This window comes from Pinus tabuliformis, chromosome 4_2, assembly GCF_031772625.1.
Source record: "Pinus tabuliformis cultivar Carrire ecotype Pingquan chromosome 4_2, CPIR1, whole genome shotgun sequence".
NCBI lineage: Eukaryota > Viridiplantae > Streptophyta > Pinopsida > Pinales > Pinaceae > Pinus > Pinus tabuliformis.
Window position 1 is genome coordinate 685,813,660 of NC_142304.1, and position 25,677 is coordinate 685,839,336.

At 35.1% G+C, this 25,677-nt stretch overlaps 1 protein-coding gene and 1 pseudogene across 1 annotated transcript; both read right to left on the minus strand.

The window, feature by feature from the left end:
- Positions 1–13,759: 13,759 nt before the first annotated feature.
- On the minus strand, positions 13,760–15,408 carry LOC149171307 (kinesin-like protein KIN-14L pseudogene; annotated as a pseudogene).
- A 28-nt stretch (positions 15,409–15,436) lies between these two features.
- Positions 15,437–16,337, minus strand: LOC149171308 (phospholipase A(1) LCAT3-like). The gene has a single exon (XM_089425924.1). It carries the CDS (start codon positions 16,334–16,336, stop codon positions 15,437–15,439), a length of 900 nt encoding a protein of 299 aa, XP_089282050.1. The 5' UTR covers position 16,337.
- Between the last annotated feature and the right edge of the window lie 9,340 nt (positions 16,338–25,677).

Below are 25,677 nucleotides of genomic sequence, written 5' to 3' on the forward strand. Positions count from 1 at the left end.
CTTAAAAACTCACTTTGGGTTAATTTTGGATGCTTCTAGAAGGAATATTGAGGTGGCAAGTTCGCTCCTAGGTGGTTCATGCATCCCATAACTAAAGGAGCTAATCCCTTGATGTGAGGAGCTTATCCCTTTGAAAGAAGAATCTATCCCTTTGAAGGTGGACCTAGTAACTTCCTTCCTCTGCATCATAAAATGAGGCATTGGGCTGGTTGCTAGGGAGGTTGAAAGCTGAATATTTTTTAGGGTAAATGATGTTGGAATTTAGACTTCCTAATTGAGCTTGAGAGGAGAGATTACATACCTTTTGATCTCATTGGGAAGAGTGTGAAGCTTGTCAAAGTAGAGGAGATTCTTTCTTAGACCCTGGGAGGAGCTTGTACAACATCAAGGCACCAAGGTTGTAAAGTTCTTCTTCGCTTAAAGTTAATAAAATCAAGTTCATTTTTCTCAATAAGCTGTCTTCTATGGTTTATTTCATGAATTCCTTGATCATCATGATAAATATGATTTATTATATTGGCTATGCAGGTGTTATTTGATGTGTGCTTGTTTGTGTTTGCAGGTTCTCAAAAGGAAGCTCATCTGGATAGTCGAAGCCATGGAAAATTTTAGGGGCTAATGTTCGCCCAGTGGGCTAATTTTCCTTGATTTTTCCAAAAAAAGATTCGCCAATTACCAATTTTTATAAAAGATGATTCGCCCAAATTTTAGAATATAAAATTATTTTACCTCAAAAATCGCCAACATTATATAGAGACTATATATAAAATCATTATAGATTTGAATAATTTTACAAATATATCAATACACATTTTATAGATTGCATATTAGGGATTAGTGAGATTCGCCAATTTTTTAAACTTCAAGAAAATTTTCCATCCTTAAAATTTTCCTTGGTCGAAGCGTGGCTGCCACAAATTATCGTTGGACTTAAGGTAGGGTCTAAAACACCTCTTGGTTTTTATTTATAAATCTCAATATTTAGAGAAAGGTAGAATTTGCTTGTTTTGCTTGTCACTAGATATCTGCAGATACTAGGGAGATCGGTCTTGTCCGCAAGAACGATTTATCCGGCCGACACCCTGTACATCGGCATGAGGAGGACACAGGTCATTGGCATCGATATTGTAAACTGGGATAAACAAAAGATTTTTGGAAATGATGCAAAAGGAAATTGTTCTACTCATGAAGAGGGACACAATGGGAGTTTCTTCATGATAGGAAAGCATGTCAGGTACACTGTAGGGTCCTCTAGGATCGTAGATGGGGAGTACAGGGACAGTGACAAAATCTTGTGTAACATTCCTTGATCAAAGTTTCACAGACTCACCTTACTCTAAATTTCACTGAGTATAATATGCATGTGTTGACTTGATGAATGTTCATGTTTTGAATAATATAATATATTATTTGATATATGATGTTAATGCTAGTTATATTGGACTGGTGCAATTCACTTTAGCCATATGAAAGTCACAATATGACAATTATTCGTCAAGTGTATATATATGAACTTTAGATGGAAGGAGGTTTCTTGACTTTTTACTTATTTTTTAATTGAGGGCCTAGATTGATTCTCAAGGGAGTATGCTCAGCATATGCTTCTTCTTAATATTTATCAATGGTTGTAGTGTATTACATAGCTTGTTAGGCTGCATTAATTTTTAATAAATTTAAAGAATTAGATTCGTGCCATGTGGCTCCCCACCCACCAATTCCAATTCTAAGAAGTTCCTCCATGTTGAGATTATTCCAATTCTAATAAGTTCTTCATTATTATTTATAACATTCATTTATACATAAGAAAATTTTATTTAGCAAAATGGTCCATTACTTTTAATAAATTTAAAAAATTAGATTCGTGCCATGTGGCTCCTCACCCACCAATTTCATCGGGATTTAAGATTATTCCAATTCTAACAAGTTCCTCCATGTTGAGATTATTCCAATAATAATAAGTTTCTCATTATTATTTATAACATTAATTTATATATAAGAAAATTTTATTGAGAAAAATGGTCCATTACTTTTAATAAATTTAAAAAAATAGATTCGTGTCAAGTAGCTCCCCACTCACCAATTTGGTAGGGATTTGAGATTATTCCAATTCTAATAAGTTCATCCATGTTGAGATTATTTCAATTCTAATAAAGTTCCTCCATGTTGAGATTATTCCAATTCTAATAAGTTCCTCATTATTATTTATAACATTCATTTATATATAAACAAATTTTATTTAGCAAAATGGTCCATTACTTTTAATAAATTTAAAAAATTAGATTCGTGCCACATGGCTCCCCACCCACCAATTTCCTAGGGATTTGAGATTATTCCAATTCTAATAAGTTCCTCCATGTTGAGATTATTCCAATTCTAATAAGTTCCTCCATGTTTATATTATTCCAATTCTAATAAGTTCATCAATATTATTTATAACATTCATTTATATATAAGAAAATTTTATTTAGCAAAATGGTCCATTACTTTTAATAAATTTAAAAAATTAGATTCATGCTACGTGACTCCCCACCCACCAATTTCCTAGGGATTTTAGATTATTCCAAGTCTAATAAAGTCATCACTATTATTTATAACATTCATTCATATATAAGCAAATTTTATTTAGCAAAATGGCCCATTACTTTTAATAAATTTAAAAAAAATATTCATGCCATGTGGCTCCCCACCCACCAATTTCCTAGGGATTTGAGATTATTCCAATTCTAATAACTTCCTCTATGATAAGTTCCTCACTATTATTTATAACATTCATTTTTATAGAAGAAAATATATAACAAGGTATTTTCCTACGCCTTCACTATGGTGCAAATAAATTCTATCCATTTTGGCATTAAGATATCCCTCAACGTGTTCGAAGATCATACTGTCTACTCCAATCTTCTATTCACGTTGGAAGAATGTGAGCTACAATTTTTGAATGGTACATATTTTTCAATTAATAAAAATGTTTTCCATACCATATATAATAAGGTATTTTCCTATAATTGTGGAAATAACTTACTTCCCTACCTGCTTTACCAATATCTAAACATACATATATTTGTGTGTTGCCACAGGTGTCTGATAGTGCCAAATTTAACATGGAAAACCTCTATGAGAAGTTTGGGCATTTGATATTGGATCACAAGGCCGACTTATGAGACCTTGACTCTCAAGAGGAATATGTGTCTCCGCACAAATGAGGAGTGCAAAGGTTTGACCAGCTTATGCTACAAATCTCCACGAGATCAATTATGTGTCGACTATAAATTTAGTAACTGAGTGTGGTTTAGATGTTAATGACTTGAAGGAGTGTTCTATGGAAGATTGCTTTACTTTTCAAATACAAATGTATAAAAGTAACTCAACTATGAATTTGGTTTGTCCCAAGTTTTCAATGTAGGATTAGTGTAGAATTAGTTAAAGTAGCATGAATGAATTTGCGCTCTAAAATTAATTAGCAATCATTCAATAACAAAATTTCAAATTGCAAGTTGATCTTTTTAGTTTTTTTCCTTAAAGATCAGTATTTATCTATTTTAATCACAAATCTAAGAAGTGCTTAGAGTGATATAACTTCTTCTTGTGTAATTTTTTTTAAATGCAAAATTTGAAAAAAAATGTTGGCATCTCAAAGATAAAATTGACAAAAAATATAGCCCAAATATAAAATAATAACATTACATGAAATGCTTAAAAAAAAATTAACCATGAAAATTTATTTCTTTTCATTGTACATATTAGTTGACATTGAAATATTTTATGTAAAATGGCATTGAAATATTTTACTTATGAAGTACATTTTTTTATTAATAAGTTCCATGGTAAGTTCCTCCATGATTAATAAATTATGAAATTTAGAAATTATGGTTGAATGCTTTATATTGTAAATTCATTATAAGTAAAATAGATGAAGTAAAAATATAAAATTAGTTTTTTTTTTTTAATTTAATTATCAATTTTTGAAATATAGCATACATTAAAAAATTGTAAATTTATAGATTTAAAATTCCATCAATAATGTTTCACATGATATGTTTTTTTTTAAATTTAATATATTCAAATGAGATTATAGTAAATGAATTTACAAATGCTTATTTCGTTTCATTTTATTTTATATGAATTTATTTTTGAAAAATTAATTATCTATTATTCATTTGTTTTTAATATCTTGCACTATATTTTGATTTTTTTTTTCATTAAAAAGGCCTATAAAATAATAATTTATAGGGTTTATTAATATAAGGCTTCATATTCCTAGGGTGTAATATTTTTTGTTCCCAAGAAAAAAGCGCAATTTTCATTAATTATAAGAAAATTACATGTTGTATCATCAACATGTATGAGATGTTGTCACCAGTAAATGGAAAACCCATTCAGATCAGTACAGTCATAGTTCCATATTTACAAAATCAACATAATATTTACATGAAAAAGTTTAAAAAGCATAAAGCAATCTGTAAGCCAAGAAACTGAACAAAAAGAAAAAATGTTGAATGATCTTTATGAATATCATTCCGATATATTTCAATCCAACTCAATGAACGATCAATGAAAGAACTAGAAAAATACTCGATCTCTGAATTCCTATATCAGCCACTACCCCCTATTTTGTTGCGCAGCCTCTTTGCATAGAAAATTAGCGACCGCATTCCTTTCCCTGTATGTATGAGAGAATGTAATAAAATCAAAATGTGATTTTAGAGTGATGACTTCATCTAGTAAACCCCTAAGTGTGTGCAAGTGACAATGATATGCAGAGTTGATCTCCTAGGGTATAATATTATTCATAGGGTTTATAATATTAATCTTTAGGTCTAATATAAATCCATTGGGTTTATAATCATGGTCAACCATGGTCCAATGTCACATTGTGATAAATATTTTCTCAATATGAAAATCAACCAATGTCACATTATTATGAAGTAAAAATATAAAATTGGGTTTTTGATCCCTTAGGTTCTTAGTATTACTCTCTTCGGTTTAGCATTCCCTTGGGTTTATAATATCAGTCCCTTTAGGGTTTATATACCTTGCATTTATAATATTAATCCCTTGGGTTTAATATTATTCTCTTGGGTTTATAATACCTTTGGGTTTTAGAATTAATCCCTTGGGTTCATTATTTCCTTCAGTTTACAATATCAACCCCTTGATTTTATTTATTTCATATTCCTAGGATATAATATTATTCATGGGGTTTATAATATTAATCCCTTGGATTTAATATTATTCCCTTGTGTTTATATTTTCAATCCATTGGGTTTTTAATCCCTTAGGTTTTAAGTATTAATACCTTGGGTTTATAATATCAATTCCTTTAGGGTTTATATACCGTGAATTTATAATATTAATCCCTTGGGTTTATAATACCTTTGGTTTCAATCATTGTCAACCATGGTCACATTGTGACAAAGAATATCTCTTGGTCCAATGTCACATTGTCACAACGATGGTCAACCATGGTCCAAAGCCACATTGTGACACAGATTGTCTCAATATGGAGATCAACCATGGTCAATGATGGCCAGTCATTGTCCAATGTTTCATTACGAAAAGCATGTATCAATATTAAAATCAGTCATGGTCAACCATATTCCAACGTCACATCGTGACAAATATTTATCTTAGGGTTTATATTCCTTGGATTTATAATATTTATCCCTTGGGTTTATAATATTTGTCTTAGTGTTTATATACCTTGAATTTATAATATTAATCTCTTTGAATTAATATTATTCCCTTAGGTTTATATTATCAATCTGTTGGGTTTTTAATCATTGGGGTTTTTAGTATTAATCCATTGGGTTTATTTTTCCCTTGGGCTTATAATATCAATCTATTTAGGGTTTATACAACTTGCATTTATAATATTAAACCCTTGGGTTTAATATTATTCCCTTAATTTTATAATACCTTTGGGTGTTAGAATTAATCCATTGGGTTTATTATCCCCTTCGGTTTATAATATCAATTCCTTGGGTTTATTTGGTTCATATTCCTAGGGTATAATATTATTCATAGGCTTTATAATATTAATCCTATGGTTTAATATAAATCAATTTGGTTTACAATCATTATCAGCCATGGTCAGCAATGGTCCAATGTCACAATGTGTCAAAGGTTGTCTCAATATGAAAATCAACCATGGTCAACCATGGTCCAACTTCATATTGTGACAAACACCATCTCTATATGAAAAGCAATGATGGTAAATCATGGTCAAGCATTTTTATCTTAGGGTTTATAATATTTAGTTTAGGGTTTTTATACCTTGCGTTTATAATATTTATCCCTTGGGTTTAATATTATTCTCTTGCAATGAGACACTATAGATATTGGAGATAGAGAGAGGTAGGGTTTGACATTTACAATTATATCAAGAGTGAAATCAATAGATGGTTTGCATATTTCACCATCTTTTTCTTTTCAACGTTATGCAAAAATGCAAGACAATGCGAGAAGGGATTGGTTGGAAAGTGTGAATGGTCATGATCATTATCTTGTTGATTTGAATTGGTACATCTTTTGTCATCAGTCTCGGTGTATTTTGGAAGAGACTTGCAATTAATCATTGTATTCTTGTGGAGTGTTTAAAGTTGAATTTCCTATCAACCACATTTAAATTGTTGTTTGATTTTTATTAAATGTTTATTTCATAATTACTTCATTATTATTTATTAAATGATTATTAATATAATTGTTGTTATTATCTTTATTTATTATTATTATTATTATTATTATTATTATTACTATTTTAATTATTATTATTTTATATAATAGTAATAATATAATATTAATTATTATTAGTATGGTCCTTATATTTATATTAATATTATTGATAATTGATATATGTGTTTCATATGGGCTTATCAGTGTTTATCAACCACATTTATTAATGTGGTTGTGCTATTTTAATACATTTGTGATTAATGATTGGATACATATCATGAATTTACGTCATCATGTTGTTATGATGTGAAAAAGGGTTTGACATGATAGCCATTATATGACCTCAATGGTCAAATTCAATGATGGATCTTGTGGGAACCCTTACCCATAAATGATCTCATTAAAATACCATAACATGGGCTGGGAATAAGATATGACACTATCAATGGTTTTATACTAGCTGCTCTAGACTCATAAGAAGCCTTGGATACTTTATATATTAGGCATGGCCATGAGGCAACTTGATTTACTAGAAGTTGGGTAGAGGATTAGAGTTTTACTCGCACTTTCTTAGAGTTGTGTTGTGACTTCTTAAGAGTTTTCTTGGTTCCTATTGTAGTCATCACATGTGATGATTTCTAACATTATATTGTGAAGTTTAACATATAAAAAAATAGTCTTAATAGAAGGACCTTTTCCATTGAGAGAAGGACTATTTAAGCACCAAGGGTGGATTCCTGATGGTTGTAAATGGTGGAATATAATAGAAGTTCTAGTGACTTTGTGTGTTGCACAACTTCCTATTGTATTAAAATGATGTGGATTTGTACTGATGAAATAAATAACATGTAGAATCCTCAAGATATATTTCCCCTTTCCTGCCGCAACAAGAATAACACATCAATTTTTATATTGACTGCATATTAATTTAACTTTGACCAAAATTTTTTATACTTATGCATAGTTTAACTTTAATATTATTTATTATTTATTTATAATTAATTATCTAAATATATTTTTATCACATCTGATTCATTAAGATCTTTCACATCTTATTTCCAAATGATGATGGTTTGCGTCGATCAAACTTCTGAAATGATGCCAAATGTGTTAATGCATTGCCAGATGATATGCATCAATGTCTTCCACAAGATAAAAAATTACAAATAAGTTTGTGAATGTGAAGGTCACAGTCTTTTAGCTGTTATTATGCTTATTTCTTCATGGTATTAAACGCTTCCATTACCTGATCTATGGGCTTAGAACAGTAAAAGTTGATAGCTTGAGCACATGTATCAGAAAAACGATGTTTAAGCTATCATTAATTCACATGAAACCTCAGTTTAAAATTTAAATATTATTGGTCACCTGTTAAACCTATGACAAATTCTTTGAAAATATCAGTTTGCAATTTAAATGTTGAATGTAATTTGGTTCCCACATCTTCAGTGCATGTGGATATTATGTCATCATAAAACTATCTTGGATGCATTATTAATGCATTGCACAACAATGTATTCGTGTTTGAGTATTGAATTATTAGATGCATTACATTTACATAAAATAATAATCATTAATAATAACAATACAATAAGAAAAGACCCTTAATTGTGCAATAATGCATAATATATGACCACAAAAACCTATATGTTATATTAATTTATTTTTTTGGTTAAATTTAAGACTATTTTTACTTATAATTAAAAATTATAATTTCCTTTAAAAGAGAAATAATAACAACCATTTTATTCTATGCCATGTCAATTCCCATAATAATCGTGAATTAGGCATTACATAGTGAGTAATTTTGGTTAACCAATTTTTACTATTCATTTACTTTGTTTTTTATGCCTAACATTTCTACAACATATTTAAAATAAAGCTTCGGATAGTTATTATTGAGAGTGAAAACACTACATATCCAATAATTTGGTGAAGCACTCTTTATTATCCATTTACTTTGTTTTATGTCTGATATTTGTTCAAAAATCCATCATCCATCATCCACCTATCAAATTGCAACGTTGTTATATTTAAACTAAGTGGCAGGTACTAGCTAGTATGTAACACTTATTTTATTATGAAAAACATACATAGGCTTAAATTTATTGTTGAACATCAATGCACATATAGATTTTTTACATTTTGGCTACATATGAACATCTAGTCTTTACATACTAGTATTATTAATTTAAAAGAATATTTTGTGTTTGCAACGAGTTTATTACGTACATCTTCTAATTAATATTCAATAAATAAATAGTTTGATAAATATTTGCATCTATTAATTAAATATTTAACTAAAGACATGTAAGTTTATTTATAAAGATATTTAGGTGCACATCTATATAATTAGTCATTTGGATGTTTTTAGAGGATTGCATGTATTTTCCACTATTAGAGGGAAGTACATGATTGTATGATAGATATAGATGCGAAAGACAATTTGAATGATTCGTGCATTCCCATCTGCATTTAGGAAAATGATTAGGAGATTGTGAAGACAAACTTATGAGGTCTCAATCAATTGGTTAGAGCTTGTGGATGATGATTTTGATTAGAGAAAGAGCTAAGAAGTGGAACACTTGTCTTGTCTTGCTCAGTGAATTTTCTTCTGTGTCTGGAGTCTTTCGACAGTAGCAAGGTTCTTGTGTATGATCATAGCTCCTTTAACCTAGCTTCTTCTTTATATGTTCTCCTTATTTGGTGGTGGGTTCATGTCATGTCTCTGAGATGTAGGGAACTGACAATATTCTATAATTTGGCCCTGTTGTATGGTGCTTCAGTGATGATTGGGTAGTTTTAACGTCTAGTAGTCAAGGTGTTATGACTCGGCCTTTCCACTGCTTTGAAGGCAAGGGATCCTTTAGATATTGTGTCTAGTGTTCCTTAGTCAATATTTCTATGACTCCTAAACAAAGGATTGCGAGCATAAGAGGAGGAAATTTTGGCATGAAAAGATGTCGTCCTTTTTCCTTCGACTCTGTAGTTGTGTTTTTTTATTTTGTTCCCTTGGAGGTCAAGAGAGAGATCTTATTATTGGAGAGAAAAGACACTGGAGAGAATCTTTATCATTTCAACTTTGAATTAGCTGATGATGAGGTGAATTGGGTTCTAGACCCTCACATTTTTAGGAAGAGACAACTTAATTTCTTGATTTTGCTTGCCTTACACTAGCAAACACTAGTACAAAATAGCTAATTAGTTACTAAAAAAATGACTAAAATTTGCATATAAACGACCATTTTTCAGTCGGTGACCAGTAGTGGCTAATTTATAGTATCTTATAACGTGACCAACTTTTAGTCATTTTTAGCTTAGTCATTAATTGGTTGTCTCAATTTCATCGTCTAGTAGTATATTTAGTCATAAATTTGGTCATTAATTTAATCATTGATTTAGTCATTAATTTCCACAATTAATGACCAAATATACAAAAAAATATATTACTATATGGTCACCCGAAAAAACCAATTAATGACCAAAGAAATATGACCAAAATGTTGGTCATGTTATAAGATACTGTAAATTAGCTACTAATAGTCATATGTATGCAAATTTTAGTCATCATTTGAAACCAATTAATGACCAAAGAAATATGACTAAATTTTGATCGTGTTATAAGACACTGTAAATTAGCTACTAATAGTCGTATATATGCAAAATTTAGTTGTCATTTGTAATAAAATATTTATCATTTGTAGTAGTCATTTATCTTTTTTCAGTAATTTCAAATTCATTATATAAATAAATAATTTAGTAGTTTATATTCATTTCATTTATTTTCATTAATAATTATTGTAAACGACTAATATAGTTGTATATTCATTTTGTTTATGTTCATCATTAATAAAAATAAACTACTAATTTAGTAGTTTTCAATTGATTTTATGTGTTCATTATTAATCAACGTAAATTACTTAGTATGATTTTGCGACTAAATTAAAAATATGTTATACAATGTGCACTTGTTCATCTAATATAAAAATGCAAAGTTACATATGTTAATTACAATACTAAACAATATCAAGTGCAACTATAAATAATTTCAACCACATAACTTTTATTATATGAAATGTCAAGTATTACAATATGAGTTTACAACTTAATATTGGCTAGACTACAATTTACACGTGAAATGTTGTTTCATCACTACAAAAAATTTTCATTATGTTCCCAAAGAATTGCAAGTGAATTCACCAACTCAGAAGACTTTGCCATCAATCTCCATGTGTGTGTCTTATGCCAGATATTGACTTTAAGGGTATCACTAGCCTAGTTCTCTTCTCTCTCTTTTTTCATTTTTTGCCTGAGTTTTATTGTTTTCCTCTTTCTACAAATCCTGTTGTTGACCATCAATACTGAGCTCCTTTTCTGAAAACAGAAGAAGATACAGTGGAGAGTGTAATACATGAAATACGATGATCACTAGAATATAAACTAAAGTAGGGTATAAAGGATTTATATGACATATACCTCAACATCAACAATGTTAAAGTTATTTTCCCCCATAAAAGCAAGACGCTCGAAAAATATTTCTTTCGTTGAGCAATAGTCGCCACTATGTGGTTAGATGACATGTATAAACAAAGAAAATAAAATTTCATCATAGAAAATAGCACCTTAGTAACTTAGTATTCAACCTTCAGGGAAAACTTAGGCAAAATCATGCTAACTAAGTTACATTCTAAAAATCTCAAGCTATAAATAACTTTTGGAAACAAATAATCTGAGGTGTGATGTCTAATCCTTGTTGTTTTATTTGCAACAACATCTCATTCTCTAACACATGAACTTGGTAATGTGTATAAACAACATGCACTCAAATAACAACATGAAAGTAAACTTTTCTAATAGTCATGAAAATATTTCAACACAAAACAATTAACAGAATTTCAATCAATATCATGTAATACTAGTTTCATCTTCAAGCTTTGGTTGTTATTTAAATGGACATGATACCAAGTATTTTCAATTTCATAGTTAAAATAAAAATAAAAATCAAAAGTTACGCTTAAAATATAATCAAACAATAAAGAGAGGATATCATGGAATGGACATTACAATTATAAAAAAATTATTTACCTATCAATCAATTTATTGTCATACATTCCTAAAAATTTGATTTCCAAAAATAACCATGAGGTGAAAGAATCATGATATTAAAAACATCGATGGACAATGTAATGCCATATTTAATCTTCTCCTGCAAAATTTACCAAGTTTTTAAAATTCCTTAAAATATGGACTTATAATTATCAAGAAATATTGGTACATACCTACATTCGTGAAACTGTAAATTTAGTACTGATATAAATTTTTTTATTATTCCCAATTTACCTCGCCAAATTTTTAAATTTTGAGAAGACATAGTCCTCTCCAATTAATTACCAAATTATATATATATTCATACCTCATTCCCAAAATGTCCTCTCATATTTTCTTGGGAGAAGGCATAGTCCTCTCCAATTAATTACCAAATTATATATATTCATCTCTCATCCCCAAAATGTCCTCTCATATTTACTTGGGAGAAGACATAGTCCTCTCCAATTAATTACCAAATTATATATATTCATACCTCATTCCAAAAATGTCCTCTCACATTTACTTGGGAGAAGACATGGTCCTCTCCAATTAATTACCAATTTATATATTCATCTCTCATCCCCAAAATGTCCTCTCACATTTACTTGGGAGAAGACATGGTCCTCTCCAATTAATTACCATTTTATATATTCATCTCTCATCCCCGAAATATTTATTTGGGAGAAGACATGGTCCTCTCCAATTAATTACATAATTTTATATTCATATCACATTCCCAAATGTCCTCTCATGTTTACTTAGGAGAAGAGAAGTCAAATGTAAGGATGAGGGAGAAGTTATGACATTAATGAGAGGTGGTTGAGGTGGAGAAGAGAAGGGGGCATAAAAGGGGAAGGATGAGGGGAGGAAGGGGGATCCTTGGTCTTGCTTTGGTTTTGGTTGGGCTGTGGTTTTGGAGGAATTGTTTGAGAGAGAGGAGGGGAGTATTGTTTTATCTTGGACACACTACATTTGGTTGGACTTGGGCTCAGAGGGCTAGGGAACCTGTGGAGGTTTCCTGGGCTAGGAATTACTTCCTAGTAGGCTGGGAGGTAAATCCAGTCGGTAGTCAAGAGGAGCGTTCCAGTAGGAGCAGCAGCTCAAGGGCATCTCCACCGGGCCATCGGTACAGGTATTCCTCTATGCATATATTACTTATGTAAGTGATTGAAATGAAATATTCACTATTTAAATTGTAGGAATTAGATTTCAAATGGTAAAATATCATCGTTTAAATGTCTTGTCATAAAATAAATTATTGCCCTTTTATTGCATTTAAAATTAGAGAATATAGATCTAGTAGAGGACCCTAGGAGGGGACCTTACACGTGGTATCAGAGCGGGTTCGAAATCTGGACCCAAGACCCACTAGACACGAATCTCCACTAAATTAAAAAAAAAAAAAAAAAAGTATGTGGAAATGATTTCTCCACCTTACTCTCAATAAGTCATTGTTTCAATATATTCAATGCATTGGCTTCTCACGGTCTGCTATCCTTAACTACCAATTCAAACAAAATCAATTATTTAGAAAAGACTCGTTCCATTTTAAACGACAATAGTTACAATGTTGACTGCCTATAACATTCAATCTGGATATTCAACTAGCGCATATGGCACTGCAAGCTCAGTTTCATAGTCCACCTGGGTTGTTATGGAGTGAGGATATCTTATTGCAGCTCCCGGTCCAATAACTGACTATGGTGCCCTTGTGAAGATGATGGGATACTTTGGTATATTAGGAGAAGGAGTCGTTTTCCATGTATCAATTTCTTTAACATGGTCAGCATAATTTTTACCAATACACGTTATCGCTCCAGAAAGCATAGGCATAGGAGCAAGCAATTTCACATCTTCTATTGGGATACCTGGCCCTTCAAGCTTTATACAACTGTGAAGAAAGTCCCAATGATTGATGACATCTATCATATCGTTAATATGAGATGTATCAATGTTAGCTGATAGGTTTACCACTTGTTCCAATGGCCAAATGGACCCATTACGAACAACTCCAACTTGACTTGTGTTTGGTTCTGTAACAAATGTTGCCAATCTCAAAATTTTCGGTCTCTGAATTACCATTTGTTTTTTTTGCTGAATCACCCTTCCAGTGACCATCAACACCTCCAAATGTCTTAGTAGCCTGAGCTTTAGCAAGCTTATTTTCCAGTTCTTTAACTTTGGTCTCGAGAATTTGAATCACAGTTGTGTGTTCTGGCAACTGGATCTTATGTTCCTATTCAACCTTCATAATATGTGCTGCTTGATTCTTAGTTGTGCATTCTGTTCTTCTTCATATTTCTGTTTCTCTTGTAGCATTACACTCTCTATTTTTAGATCTGCCTGCAATGCAAATGCAACTTTCCAAGTTTTTTTACTTCATTGAATAAGAGAAGAGATTGATCATCTGCCTCTTTCAGCGCTTTCTCTAAACACATAACCTCTTGCCTTGCCTCTGAAAATTCCTTTTCTTTCATATATCTCCTTGTGAGCTTCATTTGCCACATCTCTCCACTTCTTCATGGTATCATGATTTCGGAGACTTAGTTCAACATTTCGAGCTCTTGCAGCAAAATTTAGAGACGATATTGTCTCCTGTACTTCTGCATGGTTGGGACTCACGTTAACAATAATCAAAGTCTTGGAATCATCACTTAGAGAATCTGAGAGCGTTTGAGTGAGCCTTGAGTTGTCATAAGGGACGTGGTCCTTCTTTGATGTCAAAACAAATAAAACATCCCCCAACGCAGACAATGATTTATGTGCATGCAGCAACTCTTTGAGGCAGTCCCCATTAGCTTCCTCCTTAGGCAAACACCCAATTCTAGCTAAATCAACTAGTGAAAGCTTGCTATATTGTCACTCCCCAGTGAGGCTGCTAGACAATTGTATATGAATTGTAACAACCAAATGAGAATAGCTACATTCTTCAACATTCATGGTGTCCATTCCTCGGTTTTGTATTCCCAATTTTAGCACACTCAAAAGTCAGTTGGATTTTCAACTTTTCCTGTACAAGTTCAACAGAAAACTCTGTTGGACCCATACACATTTTTGAGGGATTTCCACTGGTGTTGAAAAGAAAATCATGAACCTCCTCATTGGGGAGCTCAAACATTGTAACATGGAAGTCGAATTTAGAAGAATATGTGTTAGCATTAGAAAAATCGAATAGCTCCTCAAACGCCCTAAAATAAAGTCCACGGTCATGGCTTGAACCTTCCATTGTATATGTTTCCCTAGAGCCATTTGGCCATAAGAAAATACAGAGACGTTGTATCCATCAAAAGCAGACCGTACTAAAGGCTAAACATCTTGAAAGAAATCCCCTTGGCTAACAAGAGGTCCATAAACTCTGTCAAAATCAAAATCCTTTTTAGAACTTGTAACAGGATCACCACCAAGATTTATTCATATCATAAAATCATCAGGAAATATATTTCTGGTACCCCCCTCATCTTCAAACAGAGGGAGAACATGGAAAAATACCCTTATATTTCCTTTTATAGTTACTAATTCATTAAATAGTTTCTTCCTTTCTGTGACCAATGGAGCGATTCTGGCCTTAGTTTCTAGAGCAATCTGATCTAGCTTGCGAGCTTTCTCCACAAGTACACTCAAATACCGTGTAACTCGAGAAATTCCATAGCAACTATATCGTCCTTAAGTCCCATGGTCATGGCATTCTTTTTCTTGCTGACTCTGCAAGAACAGTTCCATCTCCATCCACATAAGAATAATGAGGCTGTGAACTGCAAATTTCTTCCAGCTTGCCAATCGGGGAAGTTTCTGTTCCATAGCATACACTAAAAGGTGTTTCATGTGTTGTGCCAAAAATATTATAAAATTTAATTCCATCTGGTAGCTTTGTTGTATCAAGGATTCGACGAGTTTCCAATGACCATTCAGAGATGGCCATATTGAATGGTACAGGTATTGACTTCCCATCATAGTTCAACATGTTTCCCTTCAGTGCCTTTTGGAATATTGAAATACTCTCGCTAGGACCATATGATTCTAGCTCAGCAGATGATTCCCCTTCCTTTGTATATTCCTTACGCCAAATTTGTATTTGTGGCAGTTTGTTCCAATTGAACTCTATATTTGTCATCATCTCATATATTGATGGGCATTCAATCAACAGTTGATGCATGGTCCAGCGAGATATAAACAGGCAGCTCTCTAACCCATAAACAAATTGCATACCAGTCAAAAGACAATCATTAATGACACCTGGACAACCTTGGAAAGGACTAGCAATGCACACCCATGTGCTTACATAGTTCTCAAATATATCTGGATACAGTGAAAGAAAACACTTGACAAGCAATCCACCCATCGAATGAGAAACTATGTTCACTTTCTTTCCACCAGAAGCCTTGTAAGCTGCCTTCAGTTTTTCTTTTAATCCATCCATTGATTTGGTAATTCTATTGCTTTGTCGAAAGTCAAAGCCATAGCCAAATAATGTGACCCCCTTTTCATAACCCCAGTCAAGTAGTGTATCAATCAGATTATGAAAATAGTACAATTCCTTAATGTGCAGAAGTTTTGGTAGCCATGAAGGATCCAACATGTCAATTGCATAAAGACCATAGTCATTGTTAGCTCTGCTATTCAATTCGGCATTTGGAGCACCGCATACAAGCTTGGTTGTGTGTTATGCTCAGAAGGCAGCTCACAGCAGTTTGTTCCTTCCTTCTCCTTCATCCTCATTACACCCTCTTAACCCCGCTACCCTTGTTTTCCTCCAATACTTGGCATAAGCCCCGTTTCAGTATAGCCCCTAGGCACTAAGCTTTAAACCCATCTAGCCACGCGCTTTCATGAAATCCCTAACCTGCTGCTTCCCCAGCTGCATCTGACAAAAACATATGCACTGATCGTCCACCATCCGATCATTTCTGAGATGATCAGACGTCATTCGCTTTCCCCCACTGCCGTAACTTAACCGCATGTTAACTCGCGATAAAGCGGTTTCTGCCCTATCCCATCCACCACACGTCGCCTGGTGACTCGTATCGCTAGCCCGCGTACGATTACCACTCGCCTCCCAAAGGTGGTGCGAGCATTACCACTTACTGCTTAAGCTCAATCTCCCTGCACATTAACTCTCCATGCACCTTTTCCATCCCATAGTTGTCGGATCTGTCTGCCCGCGATCCGACGACTCACATTTGATTGATCTGTTTCTGCCCATTTCCTCCCATTGTCTCCTGCCAAGAGATCTCTGTCATCCATCTGCGCGATCCAACGGCCCTCGTCTGCTCCACTTCCGAACTTCCCGATACCTCCCGCCAAGCTGTACCCATCGTCCATCTGTTTCATCTGATGGCCAATCCTGCTCTTCTGACCAGATCTTCTACCCACCATGCAGTATGCCACCTTTGACTGATCTGTGCTCCCAAAGGACAACAACGATCAACTACCAGTACCCTGTGTAGTTACTCCACAACAACTGCATTTAGCAAGGAAGGATGGCCGATAAGAAAGAGGTACAAAGTCGAGTAGGTAAATGCATTCAATGGTTATGGAGTTTCATTCATATTACACGCCACCTACTCAGAGAAGGACAACAGAGTAGCAGAAAATATCAAATCCATTCATTAAAGCAAGCAGATTGTAGCAGGGACGCCATCAGAGAGTTAAAGCGGTTGGTGGTCCATTATGACCCCTCCACGCATAGCACAGTAGCATATCTTTGTAATCAAACTCTATATATACCCAGAACATAGATGTAATCAGGGTTGATGGTTGTTGCTTTTATGTAAGGTTCAACTTCTAGAGATTATAACTATTTTGATACTTGCAGCGTCTGGTCTTCATTTTCAGCTAATACAAGCTTCTTTTGTTGTTAATTGCTCACTTTCCATTTCTAATATGTTCTAGGTTGTTCCTGTTATGCATTTTTTCATGTGCTCTTGATATTTAGCATTAGAGGGGTTGTCATCCCACCTCTGTGTTGAATTCTAGTATGTATCATTGAATGTGTTATGTAGGTTTATGTTTACTTAGTGCCAGAGAGCTGTCATCCTATCTGTGCATTAGGAAATAGATTTGCAGACCTATTTACTGGTTGCAACCATCCATCACATGGTCTTGTGCATCTTCTGGTGTCGTCAGTATTCCCCATGTTCACCTAATCCTCAAACTGTGAGCAATTGGTGGTCTAAAGCCTTGTAGTCTGGGGGTGTTCACCCATGTCTGGAGTTAAGCATAGTAGAAGTGGTTATCTAGCTTGGACAAGCATCATTCCTTCCATTCATCCATCTCCAACATTTTTTTGAGTTTGTAATGTTCTTGAGCATCTCTGTGATACAACCTAGGAGAGTTTCTTGGGGTGATAACATTAAATGGCGTTGTTGTCGGGGGAGGAGATTGAAGCTCATCTTCCCTGGGAAAACGACACGGTTCTAGATTTTGATGATAGATAGAGTCTGGGCACATTTCTGGTTGTAATCATCTATCTAGCAACTCCACTAGAGGAAGACCAAACTTTGGTGACTCCACACTATAGTTCTAGCTTAGTTTGTGAGGCATGCTCGAAGAAATCCTCATAAATCACCAGCTGAACCAGTGCCTGACCCTAAGAAGATCGTTAAGCAGACGAAAATTTTGCAGGAAGGAGCATCAGGATCAGGTAAGCCTAAAAAATCTCATGTGTCTTTGCTAGTGAAGAAATCACCTTCAGAGATTCATAAAGCTCCTGTTCATTCATTTCCCTTTCAGATTTCAGCCCAAAGAAAGCATCCCATGCTATCCATCATATTCCTCTATCTCTGTTATCCATTTCATTGATCCATACTACTCAATCTACCAGTATCCTTCCACCCACCTCAGTCATGGCAGGCCAGCAAGCTCCCACAAAGATAGAAAGAATCATAGCTGCTAGGTAGGGACCCCTGGTCTTGCCTGTCCCTTTGAATGCCATGCCTGCGGGAGATTATCAAAAATGTATGCCTAATTTTACTGGTACAGAGGGAGTAACATCTGAAGAGCACCTTGAATCATTTTATAGTTATGCTGATAACTTAGATATAAGTGAAAATGATGTGTGGATGAGGGTTTTTGTCCAAAGCCTAGATGGGGAGGCTAGAAAATGGTTCAGAGAATTAAACCCTAAGTCTATAGCAGACATTGAGGCCTTAGATGATGTGTTCCTAAAGCATTGGGGGGGTAATAAAGATTTTCTCTACTACCATACTGAATTTGGGAACTTGCAGAGGGAGAATGGGGAGCTGCTGTCTGATTTCAACATCAGATTCAATCATATGTACAACAGAATGCCAGCTGAAGTGAAACCCACCCCCACTTCTGCTATGGTCACTTATGCCAATGCCTTCGACTCTCAATTATGCCTGCTGTTAAGAGAAAGAAGATGTGCTTCTTTGGCTGATATGCAAGATGCAGCCTTTGAAGTAGAATCAAACATCATAGTTGTAGAGAGGCTCAGAGGTGATGTTGATAGGAGAAGACAGGGAGGAGAGCTCTCATCATCCCCTGATCCTAAGATCAATAAATTGGCCAGGATGATAGAGTCATTGGCCTCTGAAGTTTCCAAATTAATGGCTAAGCAGCATTCTAAGGAAGCAGGATCTCCTAGTACTTTTGCTCTTCCAAAGCCAAATCTATATAGAGGAGCAAAGGAGCAGCTGCAGAGTTTGCAAAGAAACAAATATGCAAACGAAGACAAAAGAGTGAAGACCCTTTTTCAGAATATAGTCATGGAGGAAGAGCATGTTGAATAAGAGGATGAGGTCCATGGTTTGGAAGATAAGGTCAGTGCCCCTTTCTTAACTCGAGCTGCTTATGAAGAGTCATTATCCAGAGGCACTGCTCGTGAGTTTTTTGTACCTGCAGAACAACAAGCTTATCAGCAAAAGCAATCAGTAGCAAGTCCCACCATCCTCAAAGAGTCTAAGCCTGAAACCAGCCCAGCTTCCAATGACTATGCAAATCTGCAAATTGAACAACCTACGGTTATCCCCAATCCAGTGATCAAAAAGGGAGAAGAAAGCTCCCCATCATCTTATGTTTCTCTATCTGCTCAAGTGACAATCCCACATGATTTCCCATTAGGCACTGGAGCAAGCCATAATTCAATGCCCAAGACTGATATGGATAATCTCAGTCTTGTGTTGGCATTATGATTCAGGTGTTGTCCTTGATGGCAAACTCATTCAGGTGGTAAATCAAGAAGGACGCAGGAAATATGTTCAGCAAGTGCGTCCCCGCAGGTATACCATACAGAACCCGCGTCCAGGGACGCAGGCCAGCCGTTCAGGAGGTGCGTCCGCCCAGTGCACACATTTCAAGGCAGAGAAAAGCACGTGGGGGTTTCTTGTGTGGTATCTAGCCGACGGTTTTGTGTTTCTATGGTGTCGGCTCGTGGTATTGTTCCACGCTTTGGGGAGAAGCTTGCCTATATAAAGCAAAGGAGTTCATTTGGATTGAGCATCATCTTGGTTGAACATCTCTTGGTGAGATCTAGTCCAAATCTATAAGGGCGAATCTTCTAATGGACTACGATCTATATGGCGCATGATCAGATCTGTGGATCTGAGTGTTTGGGTTGGTTCTGAAGTCCTCTTATCTTCTATATCTGAAGGGACGCAGATTCAGTAAAGGGAAAGTGCGCCGGGACGCAGTACAGTAAAGGCTCAGGTGCGTCTCTGAAGCGAAAGACGCGGCGCGATAGTGTTGCTGGGTGCGTCGGTCGCAGAAAAGCAAAGAGGAACAGTGCGTCTGCACGCAGAACAGCATAAGGTACACTGCGTCCAGTCGCAGGCCACAGAAAGAAAATATGCGTCCCTGTCTTAAGATGATCTGTTGACTGTATATTTCTGTCCATAAGGTGTTCTGGGTTGTTTCTGTAATTACTGATCTGATATCTGTAGTAGACTGTATCTGTTGTATACTTGTTGATCATTTGATTCTTCATGAAAAGAAGTAGGGGGTTGTAGCTCCCTTCCAAGAGAGACTGGAAAACGAGAGAGAGTTGTATCTCTCTGCAGGTTGCAGCCTGCGTGCTGGTAAAGGACTGCACCAGTACAAAATCATTGTAAAAAGAATTTCTTGAAAGAAGATAGAGACATATTGCAGCAGGTGGTTTTTCTCCCGCATTGGGTTTCCACCTTACATCTTGTGTTCTTTGGTGTGACTGTCTATTTTCTTTATTCATGCTCATTGTTTTATGGTACTGATATGCAAGAATATTTCAAAAGATCAAATAAGGAAGATTTGGTAAATTGCTAGATAATACTGATTCACCCCCCCCTCTCAGTATTATTTCCAACAATTGGTATCAGAGCGGGTCCTTCAGAAAAGCTTGATCGCTTGAAGGTAGATCGTTCATCATGAGCAACTACGAGAGAGAAGCATCAATCAGGCCACCCGTCTTTGATGGGACAAACTTCAATTATTGGAAGGTAAGAGTTACTGCATATCTTCAATCTCTTGGTACAGAAGTTTGGAACATTGTAGAATCAGGCTATGCCTTTCCTTCAGCTACTCCTACAGATCCAGCTGAGAAAAAGCAGTATGAAACAAATGCAAAAGCAGTCAGTACTCTATTAGGAAGTATATCTCAAACAGAGTTCATGAAGGTCATGCACTTCAAATCAGCAAAAGAGATATGGGACAAAATGATCACTAGCTATGAAGGAGATGAACAGGTAAAAGAAGCTAAACTTCAAACTCTCAGGATTCAATATGAGACTCTCAAGATGTATAATGATGAAAGTGTGGCTAATTATTTTCTTCGGGTAGATGAGATTGTTAATTGTATGAAAAATTTGGGTGAAGAAATAAAAGAGACTATAGTAGTTCAAAAGATTCTAAGATCTTTATCCCCCAAGTTTGAATCTAAAGTATCTGCAGTAGAAGAAAAGGAAAATCTCCGTGTTCTCACTATGTCTCAGCTGCATGGAATTCTAACTGCTTATGAAATGAGAAAGGGAGGTCCATCAGACAGAAGGGAAGCTGCTTTTAAAGCATCAGGCAAAGAAGATCACTATGAAGCAAGTCATGTTCCAGAAGAAGAGGAAGAAGAATCAAATTTTGTCAGAAATCTTCAAAGGGGTTCTGGAAGGTTCAGAGGTAAGCTACCTTTCAAATGTTTTGCTTGTGGAAGAGTAGGTCATTATGCTGCAAAATGCTCTTATAAGGATAAAGGAAAGGAACCAGTTAGATGGAACAAGAAACAGAGTGCAAATAAGAAAAGCTACTACACCCATGAAGATAGTGATGGCTTATCAAACAGTGATGAAGATGAACAAGGTAACAAATATAGATTGTTAATGGCATTTGAAGATGATGATTATGAGGATGCTGTAGATGTGGATAACCTTTATGATGAAATTACTAGACTCAAGAGATGTATAGAAGAAAAGAACATGATTATTGATACTCTACAATTTCAAATTGATGAAAAGGAAAAACATCTTGAAAAATTAGAAGGTGAAATTGTTGGTCTTAGAAAAGAAATTGAGAAAACAAAAACTATTAATCTCAAGTTTGTCAAAGGATCTGAAACTTTGAATGAGATTATCAGTGTGCAGCGGTCTCCACTAAATAAGACAGGTCTGGGCTATAATGGAGAAACTTCTCAAGCATCCACTTCAAAAAGTTATCTTGATGCAACAAGAAGAAATGAGCAAGAGCACAAGGAAGATCATCAGGTAAAGCAGGGACAAACGTCAAACAGAAACTATCAGGGGCAATCCAGCTTAAGGGTGAACAAAAGCCACAACCAGCCACAGGTAAAATCTTCCCAATTTGGTTCAAGAATAGATGAAAATAGAAATTACAATCAGTTGGCTGGTAGATTCAATAATCGCAGAAACTTCTTCAATGGACAATGCTTTTCTTGCCATAACTTTGGTCACAAAGCAGCTCAATGTGTTGCGTATAAAACAATCATGACTAGGGAAGCTCAAAAACAAAGAAGTATGACAGGGATTACAAAAAGGACCTATAACAACTTTTCAGCTCTTGAAAATGAAGTTGAATGCTCTATTTGCAATAATTTTGGACATGAAGACTTTGAATGCAGAAGCAGGTTTCCGGAAAGAAAGGTACAAGAACAAAAAAAAGAACAAGCCTCAGGCACCAAAACATGGAAAATAAAGGAACCTCAAACAGAAAGATGTGGGATAGCATTCTATGCAGAAGGACAAGAAAATCTATGGTACATTGACAGTGGATGTTCAAAACATATGACAGGTGATAAAGAAAAACTTGAATCTTATTCTAATTTAGAAAAGGGAAAGAAAGTCTCTTTTGGAAATGATACTCCTGCAACTATAAAAGGAAAAGGTATTGCTCCTTTAAAAGAAGATGTTAAGGCTGGAAATGTTTTGTTTGTTGATGGACTAAAGCATAATCTTCTAAGTGTAAGCCAGATGTGTGATCAAAGAACCGAGGTTATATTCAGATCAAATGGATGTCTTGTTCGTGATCTTGATACAGGTAAAACAGTTCTCAAAGGAAAAAGAACTCCAAATAATCTATACATATTTGATGAAGGACAACAACAATGCTATCTAAGCAAGGAGGAAGAGCACTGGTTATGGCATCGAAGGTTGGGACATCTAAGCTTCTCACAAATAAGGAAAGCTTGCAAATATCAGGCAGTTCGCGATCTTCCAGATATCAAAATTCCTGACAACACCATATGCAGATCATGTCAGTTTGGAAAACAGACCAGAACTAACTTTCCAGAGAAAGAAGGATCAGCCAGCATGCCTCTTGAGCTAGTACATACAGATGTATGTGGACCATTCAGAAAAAGAACACCTAGAGGAGAGGAATACTTGATATTATTTATTGACGATTTCTCCAGGTTTGTTTGGTTAGGACTTATGAAGCACAAAGATGAAGCTTTCGAAAAATTCAAATCCTTCAAAGCTTTGGTTGAAAATGAATCAGGTCACAAAATTAAGTGCCTCAGATCCGACAGAGGTGGAGAATTTACTTCAAATGAATTTTTCGATTTCTGTGATGAACATGGGATAAGGAGAGAATTTTCTACAGCTAGAACTCCTCAGCAAAATGGAGTAGTGGAAAGAATGAACAGAACAATCCAGCAAATGGCTCGTGCTATGCTTGATGAATCAGGAACTCCTGCAACCTTCTGGGGTGAAGCTGCACATGCGGCAGTTATTATTCTCAACAAGACAAATGTCCGAGTGAACAGCACTCAAACTCCTCATGAGCTCTGGAGTGGTAAAACTCCTTCGGTAAAGCACTTCAAAATCTTTGGGAGCAAATGCTATATCAAGAATACTGAGGAGCAACTTGGCAAACTTGATCCTAGAGCAGATGAAGGAATTCTTCTTGGCTACTCTCCACATAGCAAAGCATACAAATGCTACAATAAAAGACTTGGCAGAATTGTTGACAGCATTGATGTAGTGGTTGATGAGAAGGGATACATTCCTAGGCAAATACATCGTGAAGACATTGAAGAAGATGAAAGCTACCCTCAAAGACAGAATGATGAAGAAGAAGAACCGCAAGAACAATCTCAAGAAGGACCTCACGAAGAAGCAGAAGAAAGAACAAGAATAGAAGAAAAGACTCCATCCAGATATGTTCAAAAGAACCATCCAGAATCTCAGATCATGGGACAAAAAGAAGCAGGTATACAAACTAGAAGAACAGTTGCAGAAGCTTCAAGTTATTTGGCATTACTCTCCTCTACTGAACCACAAAATGTGAAAGAGGCATGCAAAGATGAATGTTGGGTGAAAGCAATGGATGAAGAACTTGAGCAAATCGAAAAGAACAACACTTGGGAGCTGGTTCCTAGACCAAAGGATAAGAATGTTATCGGAACAAAATGGGTTTTCAAAAATAAATTGAATGAAAATGGAGAAGTAATTAGAAACAAAGCCAGACTTGTTTGTAAAGGGTATGCACAGCAAGAAGGAATAGACTTTGAAGAAACTTTTGCTCCTGTTGCAAGACTTGAGGCCATCCGAATGTTTCTTGCTCTCTCAAGTTGTCAGAACTTCAAAGTATTTCAAATGGATGTGAAATCAGCCTTTCTGAATGGAGACTTGGATGAAGAAGTGTACATTGAACAGCCAGATGGTTTCATTCTTGGAAACGATCCAAATCTTGTATGCCGATTAAAAAAGGCTCTCTATGGTCTCAAACAAGCTCCAAGGGCTTGGTACTACTGGTTGGACAAATATCTTCATCAACAAGGTTTTTCAAAAGGTTCAGCAGATAGCAATCTTTATATAAAAGTTGAAAATGACAAATTACTAATACTTGTTGTGTATGTAGATGACATTATTTTTGGCAGTAATGAAGAAGCTATGAGTCAAAGCTTTGCCTCGGTCATGCAGAAAGAATTTGAGATGTCCTTGCTAGGAGAACTGACATACTTCCTTGGTTTGCAAATCCAACAAAAGAAAGGAGGAATCTTTTTATCTCAAACCAAGTATCTCAAGCAGATTTTGAAGAAATATGGCATGGAAGATGCAAAACCAGTATGTACACCCATGGTCACAGGATGTAGTCTCAGTGCAAATGATGAATCTGCAGCAGTACATCAACCAACCTACAGATCTATGATTGGAAGTTTACTATATTTGACAGGTACCCGACCAGACATCATGCATGCAGTTGGAATAGTTGGAAGGTTTCAGGCAAATCCAAAGGAGACTCATCTTCAAGCAGTGAAGAGAATCTTCAAATATCTTCAAGGGACTCAAAATTATGGCCTATGGTATCCTAGAGATACAGATCTCACTCTTCATGCTTATACAGATGCAGATTGGGCCGAAAGCGTGGATGACAGGAAAAGCACAAGTGGTGGTGCATTCTTTATGGGTCCCAGACTGGTATCTTGGTTCAGCAAGAAACAGAGTTCAATTGCCTTGTCTACAGCTGAAGCGGAATATGTTG

Excerpts from the sequence above, each read along its gene's own strand:
- LOC149171308 (XM_089425924.1), bottom strand. The coding sequence starts at position 16,336 with ATGTTGGATCCTTCATGGCTACCAAAACTTCTGCACATTAAGGAATTG.